The sequence below is a fragment of the Aythya marila genome (genome assembly GCF_965140915.1).
Source record: "Aythya marila genome assembly, chromosome: 7".
NCBI classification, from domain to species: domain Eukaryota; kingdom Metazoa; phylum Chordata; class Aves; order Anseriformes; family Anatidae; genus Aythya; species Aythya marila.
In genome coordinates this window covers 12338485-12351292 of record NC_139048.1, presented here as the reverse complement: position 1 = coordinate 12351292, position 12808 = coordinate 12338485, and the positions used below count along the sequence as shown (strand labels likewise).

Below are 12808 nucleotides of genomic sequence, written 5' to 3'. Positions count from 1 at the left end.
GTGTTTTGGGTAAATCAATGTTTTTGGTTCCTGAGAGTTTATATGGACCGTATGTATTTGGACTGGCAATAGGAATTCATAGTCATTATGTGGCAATACCCCAGTTTAAAGCCATGCATAAAACCACAGTGTAAAGGAGCTATGGATTCATACAACTCTATCAGAGAAGAAACATTTTCCTTTCCCTCTTGGCTGCACTTGGTTCTATCCCTTTAGGAGTTGTCTGTGTGTATGAAAAATAGGGTATAATGGGAATAAGATTGCCTCCTTAACCCTGTATGCAGATGCACATTAATGTATATTGTGATTTTGAAAGCAGAGGGAACACTTTCTCACCTGAAGGGGAATTTTCTGACAGAACTAAATGCTTCCACCTCACTTGTTCCTTTCAGGGAGTGTCATTTTCCTCAGACAATGATTTTCTCCATTCCTATCTTTGCCTTGGGGATCTCACTAAGATGCTAGAGGAAGAGAACAGATCACTCAAGAATACCCTGTTATTCTGATATAAAGATTTAAAATACTACACAAATCCTATTGCAGTTGGCAGAAACTGGGACCTTGGATAGCTGTGATTTACGGCATTGGGTTATTTCAGGATTCTATACCATAAACGAGTATAGTAGATCACAAATTTATGCTCTGCTTTGCATAGGTAGATGTTTTGCTTGAGAAGCAGGTGGGAATTAACTGTCCAAGTTCCTATCCTACTGTATGCTTGATTTGCTTAGGAATGAGCTGTTTTGTCAAATAGGTAGAACACTTTGCTTGTCCTCTGTCTGCTTCTTGTCAGTGGTAGTGGTGCTGGGGTTCTTGCTGCTCCCAAACAATTGCTCAGGAGAAATAAGAGTGAAAAAATGCAGTGCTATTATTATTCTTTAATTATTTTTATTATTATTATTTTAATATACAGCATCGATTCTCTTACTTAGAAAGAACTGGCAACTATATGCTTGGTTACAAAATGAAGCAGTGAACTCATCAATTTCATCAGGGTTTGAATGTTTATATGGTGGCATACATAATGCTGTTCATGGTTCCAGTTGTTAGAGGCTGTTATTTAGACTTTAATACATTACTTAGCTCATCATAACACTTTTTTAGCAAGTCCTGTGTGAGAAGATGGCTGAGCCCAAAAGCTCTTTTGGTCAAGGCAGTATTATGTGTGGCAGTGAAAAAACAGCCATTTGTAGTTCAGCAACAGGCCATCTAGCCATGAAAGGAAAAAGGCTCGTGATGGTATTAAAAAATATGCTAAGTTATTCCTTTTGAGAAGTAAAAAAAATTTGCACACAAAAAAAATTTTAGATAAAACTAAAGTCCATGGATTTTGTTTTTGAGGTCTGTCAGACTAGCAATTGGCACTTTCTCAGTACTGTTTTTGAAGACTGCCTTCACTCAAGACCTTCCTTAACTGCACTAAGCATTTCAGGAAAGAAAAAGTTTCTCATTTAGCAAGCAAATCCACACTGATGGTGGATGGTGCTGAAAGACAACCTAAGCTTAAAATGATTTTATACTGAAATAGAATGTACTCACATGCCTTCTCTGTGAGCTGGTAGTCTCCAGCAGAGGACTAACAGCTTTTAAAGCTGTTTTTGCTGGATCCAGAAGAGCATGTCTGTCCATGGATTGAATTTACTAGCTTCCATTTGTGTCACAGCATGTGCCATCACTGCAGTCAGTGGAACAGTTTCTTTGTGTTGCACAGGCAGTCACCTTTGTGTTGGGAGTAGAAATAGTTCTAGTGCCCTGACCTCTCTGCAGTGCTTCCAGGCTTATTGCTCTGTGTCTTGAGCCTAAAATATATGCTAAATATTCCCATACCAGTGGTTTCCCTATTTCTGATCACACTGTTTTCCCCATGCACCTTTGTATAAGCTAGCAAAAAAGCAAAATGGAGCTAAGCATTTGCTACACTCCCTTAAAGACATACAGGTATCCTACTCATGGCTATATTCCTTTGCATAAAACCATCTTTTTCCCAAACATTTATACACAACTATACCCAACCTTATTGAAAAGCACTACTAGAAGCATGAAAAAAGATGGATAGAATCAGAATCTTGTTATGAATTTGGATTGAGTGCTAGTTCTTATTGTGTGTCCAGCACTTCAAATGAAATGGCTTATTAGAGTCGTTAGTGATTATTGTTGTTACCAATGTGACTTTTAAAGACCTTTTTACAGCAATGTCACAGTAGCATAAACTAAAAAAATTGTCATATAATGAAACTTCTATCACATTAAAAAGTAAAGTCTAGTGGTATGTACAACGCGTTTCTCAAAACTGAACTAGGCTGAACACCCAAGCAGAAACTTACTATTTTTTGATCCCTTTTTGGGATCACACTTTCTGTACTTATAGGATGAGATAGCAGAAATGAAGAAGAGACTAAAAGCTGTGACACAACAGGCAGAACAGCTGACAGAGGAGATCACAGACAAAGAAGCAGCCCTTGCGAAAGCTCATCAAGAACATCAGCAAACAGAGAGGGAGAAAGATGCATTGAAGGTAAGACCCCCTACACATAAACCTTATTACAAAGGATGGCTCCCATGGTTTCAGAGACTGCATCATGTTCCTGGTCTGTGGCAGTTGTCTTGCTGTATCTTAAAAAAATCTTCTGCAATTGAAGCACAAGATCTCGGCACTATTTAGAGGTATTAGTTATACAAATATTCCACGTAACTGACAAATTTCATTTCTGCCTGTAACTATAGTTAGAAAGATCCTGGAATGCCAGTTGGAACCCTTACATCACTTGGTGACTAAAGTTTTTTACTAAAACATTCACTTTTTGTTTCAGAAATGTGGATTTTGGGGATAGCCTGATTGCAGTAAACTTTTTAAATGTGGACCCTTATAATTCAAGTTTTTCTTTCTTTAAACTACTTTCTCCCTGCTGTTTTTAAGTGTGAGCCCCATTATATTATATTATATTATATTATATTATATTATATTATATTATATTATATTATATTATATTATATTATATTATATTATATTATATTCTGAGCTTGAAGCTCTGACACTGCTCAGCCCTGGCTGCAGCCCATTCTTAGATATGCCATTAAATTTGTGGTGATATCGCAACACAATTTGCTGCTCTCTCAAAAGATTTAAGGAGCTAGTGTCCACAGTAACTTATATTTCTCTTCACTAAGCAGTAATAAAACAAAAACTGCAAACAAACAACACCCCCCAAAACTCAGCAGTCCTCCACCACTTTCCACAATGTTTTCTTTTGGCAGTTTATTGCTGTGCAACAATGATTCCTTAGGTTTTCAGCCCTTCTCAGCACATTATATTTATGACAAGATGCCAATAGAACTTTGTAAAAAATGATGAATTTATGTTCTTGTACCCGATCTGTCTCAGAGTTGGTCTATCAGTGATGGAGAAGTCAAATAGTATCTCATTTTCTATGTTCAGCTTTCTGCCTTAACTAGTCACCAATTCTGCCTCATCACCTCAGAATTGTCTGCTGTCCATTCGACAAACACAATTGCTACATGCTTTACCCCCTCAATTATTCACTAGCAAGGCTATGGACTGACATCACATTAGTGAATAGCTTCAGGGCATTGTGGTCGTCTACCTGCCTGTCTCTGCTGAATACTGATGCATAGGAGAATTCAAAGAGGGCTCTGACTGACAGAGGCACAAAAGAACCCAATTATTTGTGTAGCAAGCCAGCTTCAATTTGTCCTGTTTGTACTGATGTGAAGGAAGCAAGCTGTTCCCCAGAAATCAGTTTAAAGAATGCACTAAAGCATGGAGTAGTGAGATTCACAGGAACAAAATTATACAGACATTGGACTTATGCTTAGCTCAGCTGTCATAAAGGTCTTAAAAATGTGTAATCATGGTAAATGAAACACGGGGCACCTGATCCAAGCTCCCTTAAAGCCAGTACAACGCCATCCTTTGGTTTCAGTTGGCATTCCTACAGGCTTGCAGATCAGACAGTTTTGGCAAAACATCCAAGTGTTGACAAATATGTATCTGAAAGCTATAATAAGTATGGCCCTCCAGATTTGAGCTGGTGGAGGCTTATGTATGCTTTTTACATGATCACGCTTGTCTTTTTTTTTAAGCATTTTCTCGAAATCTGAACGTGAAACTTTCTGCTCACAGTTATTATTATTATTATTATTTTCAGCATTCTTTCTCCAGCCCCAGTTACACCTTTTCTAAAATCTGTATTTTCCTCCCACCTCTAGAACAAATACAAAAACCTGTTCACTTACTGTAGTGTTTCAGAACCTAAACAGGGATTTAGTTTGAATTTTGTTTGAGATGTTGGCACAGGTCCCATATAAATTCATCTTTCTTGCTGACTGTTCTTTAGTTTTTGCAGACTCTCCGAACCAACCTCAAATGAGCTGTGCTCATTTACAGCAGTTTCAGACCTGCCACTTTTTCTGCTTGTACTGTGTTTATTCATTTCTTTTTCTTTTAACTAATGTGCACAGACCCTGATTCTGTAGTCTTCAGCATATTTAATCTCAGTGAAAGTCCTATTAGTTTGTGGGGCCTGTTTGTGACTTAAAGTATTTATGTTCTTTACTGTGCAAGGTAGTTCAGATTTATTTTAGCTTTGTGCATTCCAGTGAGGAGATTTGTTCCTATGAATTGTTTGCTGCTAACATCTACTGCCACTCCTTGTTTACAACTCATATATTTTGTGACATAAGGAGAACACAGAAATTTGATATATTAAAAAAATATTATCTAGCAATGTGCAATGCATGAGCAGTTTTACATTCGTAGACAGCTTTTGCACACTCTTGATTGCATTTCAATATGAAGTGGCATGCATTTTTGTTCGGTTGATGGATTCTGATGAACATCCAACACTAAGTAAGAGAGATGTGAGTGTTGCACATATGGGAAAATGAGTATTTTATTAAAGAAAATAAGAATTGAACAAGCTATTTTATTATGACGATGGAACTGTTGTTTCTGTCTTAAATCAATGTTTTTGCAGGTGCAGCCTTCATCACAGCCTCATTCTTTCAGCGTTCAATGATGTTCTTTCTGAAAAGGCAGCTTGAACGTCATCATTATGAGGGTCAGAGCTGTGGCAAAGTCTTTTAGTCAAGGCTTGAAAGTTTTCATATTTGTGAAAAGGGACTGTAGTCAGCTGATTCCAACTTTCCTATATGTAATTGCCTAGTAATCCTAGAAATTTCTAATAATCCAAGAAGACCTTATTACTCTTTCTCTACGTACATGTCTCGAATTACAGAGTTCATGACAGTAGGATATTGGTTAATTTTCAGTATTTATGTTAGTGGTATGCAGCCACTGTAACAATGCATTACTTCTCTTTTGCTTAGGGGAATCCTTCTTCTTCCCAGTATTTCTCATCTACACTTCCACTAAAAAATGCTAAGGCTCTTTAATTTTGCTTTTCCATGCCTGATTGCCATCTTCTCCACCAGTTCTGTTATTCCAGTCTGAAGCCTGTCCCAGGTAGATGCTGATTTGTATTAGGTAATGTAAATAGTTGCCCTTTCTAGCAGGGTGAGCTATCCTTTCTTATATCCCAGCCTTACTTTGAACTTAGGTCTGCTAGATTTTCATAGCAGAATAACAATTCAATTGAAAAAAAAAACAAAAACAAAACACCTCCAAATATTACCTATTAAAAAAAAAAAAGTGAAATTGCTCTGAATTACAACTTGAGCCATTATTATAGATAAAAATCCTTCTAAATATCTGTTGTCTGTAACAATATTCAAATGCTGTTTACAACTTTTCTTTACAGTCTTCATGCTTGCTTGTCTTGGTGATTTATTCTCAAAAACTAACAAAATACGTACCTCTCAGGAAATGAAGTGAATGTATGAGATTCTGTTCAAATACTAACTCTTAATCTCAGGTATATAATGGAAAGTTGTTACCAAGCACAGTTTACCTATATTCTTTGACTCCACCAGGCTGAACTTCTTAAGATGAAAAAACAGGCTCTGGAGACCAAGCGCTTTATAGAAAATCAGGAGGCAGAAGAGAGAAAACTCCTAAAAATTATTGCTGAGGCTGATGCTGAGAGGCTGAGGCAGAAGAAGGAGTATGAGCAGGTAGGAATCTCACATTTGGCTTTTCAAACACACTTTGTTCTGTTCCCTTAGTTGTCCAATGCATTTTTAAGATCATGATTCGCAGCTATGGTAAAAGTGGTACTACTAAAGCATCGTAGTGTCATTGAAATAAAAATGTTAAGATACTGAAATGAGTGTAGTTTACATTATACTACATTATTACATTGTAGTTTACATTTTTCAGGAGTCTGAACCCTTATAGCAGAAGTTACTAGGCTTTGCTATTGTTTTTTTCACTAATAATAGTGAAACCTCTTAATGCAAGTGATTTTCGCTGATGAAAATGTAGTCACAATGCTTTAGGATTGTACTGAGGAACTTTAATTGAGATTATTGCTTTGCTCTGCGTCCTTAGGTTATCAATGAGAGAGATATCCTAGGGTCCCAGCTTGTTCGGCGCAATGATGAGGTGGCTCTGCTCTATGAGAAGATCAAAATCCAGCAGTCCATCTTAAACAAGGGTGAGGCCCAGTACCGACAGAGAACGGAAGACATCCGGCTTCTCAAGCTGGAGATCAAAAAAATTCGGCGTGAGAAAGGAATACTTGGCAAAAGTGTGGCTAATGTGGAGGAGCTCAGGTAGAAAAACTGGTTGAATACATTTCCATAGCGACTGCATTCATGATTCTGTGTTTGAGACAGAAAATTTCTTTTATGTGTGGTAGAGATTTGTTTCAACAAACATTATACCTTGGAGAACGGGATTATTTGGTTTGACCTCAAACACAGTGGATTAAATTCACAAAGCAACTAATCAGTGATGAAGAAAATTAAAGTATAAGATGGAGGAAAGGAGGAAAAAAGACATCTTTGCCAAAGCTGAAATAGCTTCCACATTTCACCTTGTATTGTGAATTACTACCTACAGAATAAACTTGACAGACAGCAGCAGAAAAGGTGTTCATAGTTCAGTGAGCTACTTAGTGGTACCTTGGGCCCAAATTAGTGGAACTGCTTTTTATTAGGCAATCCACAGTGGATGGGGAACACTTGACATATTTATAACAAACCCCTACACATTTTCAGAGCTCTTTCCTTCCAGATTTATATGTAGACTTGCTCTGAGAGAAAGATTTAGTTAAATTTTCATTGAAGGTTGTGTTTCTTTAAAACAGAAGTTTAATAGCCCCAGTCTGATTTATCTCCCCCTACTCTGGCTTAATTCTTCCCTTCTTTTTTTAACCCTCCCAAACCTGAGGTGTATTCTTTGCTGACAGGAAATGATTGTGATTTTTCTGTAGAACTTGTCATGGTTTGTAAGGAGAGACAGCTATGAGAGACAGCAGATAACCATTATACTATTCTCTGTAGCTATCACAGTTTTGGGTGAGATCTTTAGCTTACCTTTATCAGTATAACTCCATGGCTTTTACTGGAGCAAATTAACTTCAGTCTGTGGTTAGTCCCATTGACTCCAGTTTAATTATGCCAGTTTGATTTGGTGTAAGATAAAAAAGAAGTGGGCGCAAAACACTAACAACTGCAGTTTTCATTGACTTTCTGCAGACAGGGATAGGATTTGAATTTGCTGCCCAAATGCATTCAGCTGAAAGCCTATTACTGTATTGAAACTCCGTAAAGGTATTGAAGTATAGAGCAATGCATGCTGTGATGGTTGGATCAGTTCTTGGATGGAGAGGTGGATCAATCACATATTTTAATGAAGTCCAAAATTATCATGAAAGCTGTCTGTTGAAAGAGTCCATTTATCACTTGTGCTGCTAATTAGCTTCCTTGATTTGCCAATTGGAGATTTTTTTTTTTCCTTTTCAATAACCTTGTCCAACCCCACAGTTTAAAAAAACAGGTCTTTTTCTGTCTAGTGAGCTACATTCAGCACTGATGTTGGCAGAGAAATACTCAGTGAGGGAGTAGGTACATGGTGATCCTCCATTCCCCTTCCCCTTGAGGAAATCACAGGATACACCCACCAAAGTCATAAGGGTTGGACCCTTGCAGAATGTGCCTTGGTTTTCCTGCTCCTTCACTCCCTGACCCCAGCATGGGGACCTTAGTTGTCAAAGCTTCTTTGGAGTGCTCAATTAATTTTATATTCAGCAGCAAATCACCTCTGGAGTCCCTTGACGAGAGGTAGAAAGAGAAATCAAACTTGGGTTCTCTAAAGAACAGTGTCCATCATAGTTAGGCCATACATTATGCTTTATTTACTGGATTGTGTGAGCCATGTAGTTTTAAAACCTTCGTTCAAATACCAGCTGTCAGATTCAGTACAGAGGTAACTGGGTATGACACCATAACTGTGATTTGTAGGTTACTCCAGATGAATTATGAATTAACTGCCATTCTAGCCTTAATGTACACGGAAAAAATTGGGCGATGATATCCATAAGGCTGTGAACTAGATTTCCCAGGAACTGATGAAAAGTCCCTTTTTTGAGTCATTCTTACTAAAATGAATGAAGTGTTCTACCTGTGTTATCTTATGGGACCACCTGTATGATGTTATTGGTGTTACTCACAAGAGACACTTTGCCAGGGCTGTAGTGCGTGGAAGAATGGTTTGTTAATGTTCATATTAATACCTTGGGCATATTGTTTGGGTCTTGGTGTGATTTTTTGTTTGTTTGTTTTATTCTCATCTTAAGACAGGAGGTTCATCACATGCGGAAGGAGCTATTAAGAGAACAAACTCGGTGCAAAGTTCTGGAAGAAGAACTGGAGAATCCCTTGAATGTTCACAGATGGAGAAAATTAGAGGTGATGTCTCAGCATCAAGTTCCCAAAGCCCGCATTTCCAAATCAGTGACACAGCACAAAGCCTATTTACTTTACTGTTATGCAAATTATGTGGAAGGGCAGGCAGGCTGAAATTTCCATAGTACCAATGGAACAGTTAACTGCTGAATGATTCCCTCGCACAATGCAATCAGTGTTATTTTTGTGTCGTTTTCTCAATAAAAAATTGCAGAGGGATTTGTAAAGAGCCAGTAAAATGCTAAAGGGAATAAGAATGCATAAGGTGAATTTACAAGGAGGTGATTCCTTAACATGGATGAAGTGAAAGAGGATGATAGGGGAAAGGTATAATCCTACTCTCACCAGTTAGGTAGATTTATGTGGAAAGAAAGGCAGGATTAGAAAGGATCATAGAACAGGTGGACTGGGAACAGACAGACATGAAGTCAGAAGGTAAATCACATCTGTGAAAAAAGGAAAAGGCCTCCACATAAACAGTGGTGGGGTTTCAAAGATAGCCATTCTGGGTAGCGTCAGGTCAGCTGTTATGTAAACAGCAAATCTAAATTTTCACACTATTTGAACCTGCCAAATGAAGGGGAAAAATAATAAATCTGTCAAGCATAGACCAAATATATGAACATCAGTTGGCATTACTTCATTTTTTCAGAGTAAGTCAGAGCCAGCTGAGATTTCTCTGTTGCATGGATCTCTGATCTGATGCCAGCCTTGGGTTGCTTAGCTGCTCTAATAACGAGTGGTTACATGCTAGTCCCTACAGAAACAGAGCTGAATATTTTGGCTGTGCTTACTAGTGTAATAGTTAATTTCTGTTCTTTCCATGCAGAGCTTAAAACTGAACAGTGTGATTAGCTTTTCACATAGAAGGGAGATAAAATGCAGGATGTTAAAGACATCTAGGTACAATCTCTAGTAGCTCCACATAACAAAGGGAAGTCAGGCCAGTGGAAACATCTGGTGGTGGAGGAAAGAATTTATGAAGAAACCGATAATGGGAAATGATGTCTTTCCATTCTAGGTCACTGGTTTGTATTTGGAACACAGAAAGGCCACCAGATGGCAAAGTCCATATGAAATAATTCTGATGGGGTTTTGGTTCAGTTCCTAATGAACAAACACCCTCGCATCACTACAATTGTCACAAATTAGCACCATGTTTGGGCAGCGCTATAGAAGAATCAAGGACTGAGTGGGCCATGGGGACTAAACTGCTTTTTAGCCAGGTTTCTCAGGAAATGTTGTGGGGTTGTGAGTGCTGCATGCATATCTGTGTCAGTGTGTCCCAGTTACACTTGAATTGATTAGTAAATTTAGAAAAAGTCTGTTAGAGGATAAAGAGTCATGAGATATCAAGGTCCTTATAAATACAAGCAAAGATGCAGAGAGTGAATAATTATTGGAACCTTTACTACAGTGTGTTTAATCATTATGGTCCACCAGAAAAACCACATGAGAAAGGAAGGACCATGTGGGAGAGATGTGTTGTGAATCTCCCAATTGGGGAAAAGCTTCAGTCAGAATTTAATCTTCAATAGACAGTAAAGGATCCAATAAGATACAGAGAAATGGAAAAGTAAGCTTGGCTAGCTGCTCCCCACAGAATTGTTTTCTCCTTAGAGATTCTTCCAGATGCAATCTGTGACAAAAGAATGAAAATGGAAGAAGGGTAGAGAGACGTATGCTTGCTCCTTGTCTTTACAGGCTATGTAGACAGAAAACAGCAGTGTACTGGCAACGATCTGTCATCTTTTTAAGCGCTTAATTCCATTGAAGAATGAGATGCCACAAATGTAGTCACCTTAAAGCCTCATAGTAGTTTGTCAATATACCCCCCTAATTTATTTTTAACTTTTCAACCTGTTTCAAAAGACTATATTGCAGTTATTTTTTCTTTTGCTCAAGAGAAAAGTCTTCTGCTCCTAAAATCCCAGTTTGAAGTTTTTAAAACAGAGGGAAGTATTTGCACTGCTCTATTTATTTTAGGGGTCAGTTTCAGCTTCTGCTTAAAACCTAAACTAGCCTCCTCTTTCTTCCCTGCTGCATGGTTCTGCCAATCCATTGTCTTGGGTGTTAAGTTTTGAAGGACTCCAATGTATGTTGGATGTTTTAGAAGGATTCATAAGGTTAATGCTATTAAACGTGAGGTTTTCAAGAGGCAGAGACTCCAGGTTCAGGACTCCTTGAACACATGTCCTTAAAAACAAACAATTCAGTCCCTTATTCCCCTCTGCATCTCATTTTGTATTTGTCACTTTTGGACACTTAAATATTGTGGTTTTAATTTGCAAGAGAGAAACACTAACTTGTTATAATGTATAATTTTTGATACTGCTTTGCTCTCATCTAGGCCAGTGACCCAAGTACCTATGAGCTGATCCAAAAAATACAGAGGCTACAGAAGCAGCTTATCAGCAAGACAGGCGAAGTGATAGAGAAAGAATTGCTCCTGCAGGTACTGCAACATACATAGGTAGTTGTATCTCATTAACATATTTACTTAGCCTGCATTATCTGCCTGCTCAGATACGTTTCCAGAATGTTACTTGTATGCACGGCTTTGAATTTCTTTTGCATGCCCCTTAAATATCTTTAGATGGCAGCACTGACTCACTGAAAGAGAAGAAATAGCATCTGATTAGTTAATTTTTATGTTCTGGTTACTGATACCTGGATAATGCTGAAAAATAAAATTAAAGGTTTGTTTTAGTTTATTCATGTTGTACATTAGTCTTCAAGTCAGTGTTATACTTTTCTGAAAGGCTTTTTTTGTCCTTTTAACCATGTCTGTTATGACCAGGACTTGTGAAGAAAAATTCCTGTTTTAATTTCATTTGTGCTTAGTTTGTTGTTTAGCAGAAGGAATCCTGCAGAGTTTGTGTGGTTTAGAGTCACAGAATCATTTAGGTTGGAAAAAGACCAATAAGATTATCAAGTCCAACTACTGAATAACATCACGAAAACACGTCCCTAAGCACCACATCCACACGTCCCTTAAGTCTCTCCAGGGGTGGCAACTCTAACAACCTAAACATCTCCTGATACAACCTGAGGCCATTTCCTCACATTCCATCACTTGTCACCTGAGAAAAGAGACCGACACCAACCTCACTGCAACCTTCTTTCAGGAAGTTGTAGAGAGCAGTAAGGTCTCCCCTTAGCCTCCTCTTCTGCAGACTAAACAACCCCAGTTGCATCAGCCACTCCTCATACGCCTTGTTTTCTAGTCCCTTTTCCAGCTTCATTGCTCTTCTCTGGAAGAGAACATGTTTAGGTATGTTCTTCTCTGGGCCATGTTTGACTTTGTGTTGAACTTGTCAAAACAATCAAATACAATAAAAAAGACTGTCTTTGGGCTTCGACTGTAGATGTCAGACTGAGAAATTTGTCTCCTGTCTGGCAGCTTTAGGCATAGCTATATATTGCTATCTGTACATACGATTTGAACATCTTGGTTTTAAATAACCTAACATTCTTGATGCCGATATTGGGCATCACTCACTGGCTAGTAGAATGTAACCTGAAGGTCCTTCTGTCTCAAGAAGAAGCTCAGCAGATGTTATCAAGACAGGGTTTGGCCTCCCTCTTTCTCCTTTGTTTTGTAGAAAAACTAGATCTGCAATTTCATTTTAAGGTAAAGTATAGTGTTATGCCTTTGCTTGAAAAATGTGATCTTTATTACCTAGTGCTGAAATGGTGTCAGTAAGATAGTTTGTTAGCTTAAAAAAATGGAGTAAAATAGCTTCAAATTTGCTGTGCTGTACCCATACACAAACTCAAATCTCTCTGTGAGATTTTTATGTACTCTGTTGCTTATGCTGCCTTATCCTTAGTGTGCTCCCATTTAGCTATTATCCCTAGTTAAAAGTAAAAAAACTGAGTTATAGAGTTACTAAGTTGTCTGCCCAAGAAAATGTTTGAAGTAATAGGCATTTGAGCCTATGTTACTATAGCAGCCATTGGCACAATCTTTCCATCTATG

The 12808-nt window shown here is 38.0% G+C and overlaps 1 protein-coding gene across 1 annotated transcript in view; it reads left to right on the top strand.

The window, feature by feature from the left end:
* CFAP58 (cilia and flagella associated protein 58) overlaps positions 1–12808 on the top strand; it is a gene marked incomplete at its 5' end in the record, with an annotated part of 55944 nt that overhangs the window by 21743 nt on the left and 21393 nt on the right. Inside the window, 5 exons of the mRNA XM_082764643.1 lie at positions 2369–2515; positions 5950–6090; positions 6467–6690; positions 8718–8829; positions 11177–11281. Coding sequence (XP_082620769.1) covers positions 2369–2515; positions 5950–6090; positions 6467–6690; positions 8718–8829; positions 11177–11281 — 729 coding nt within the window. The remainder of the gene's footprint in view (positions 1–2368; positions 2516–5949; positions 6091–6466; positions 6691–8717; positions 8830–11176; positions 11282–12808) is intronic.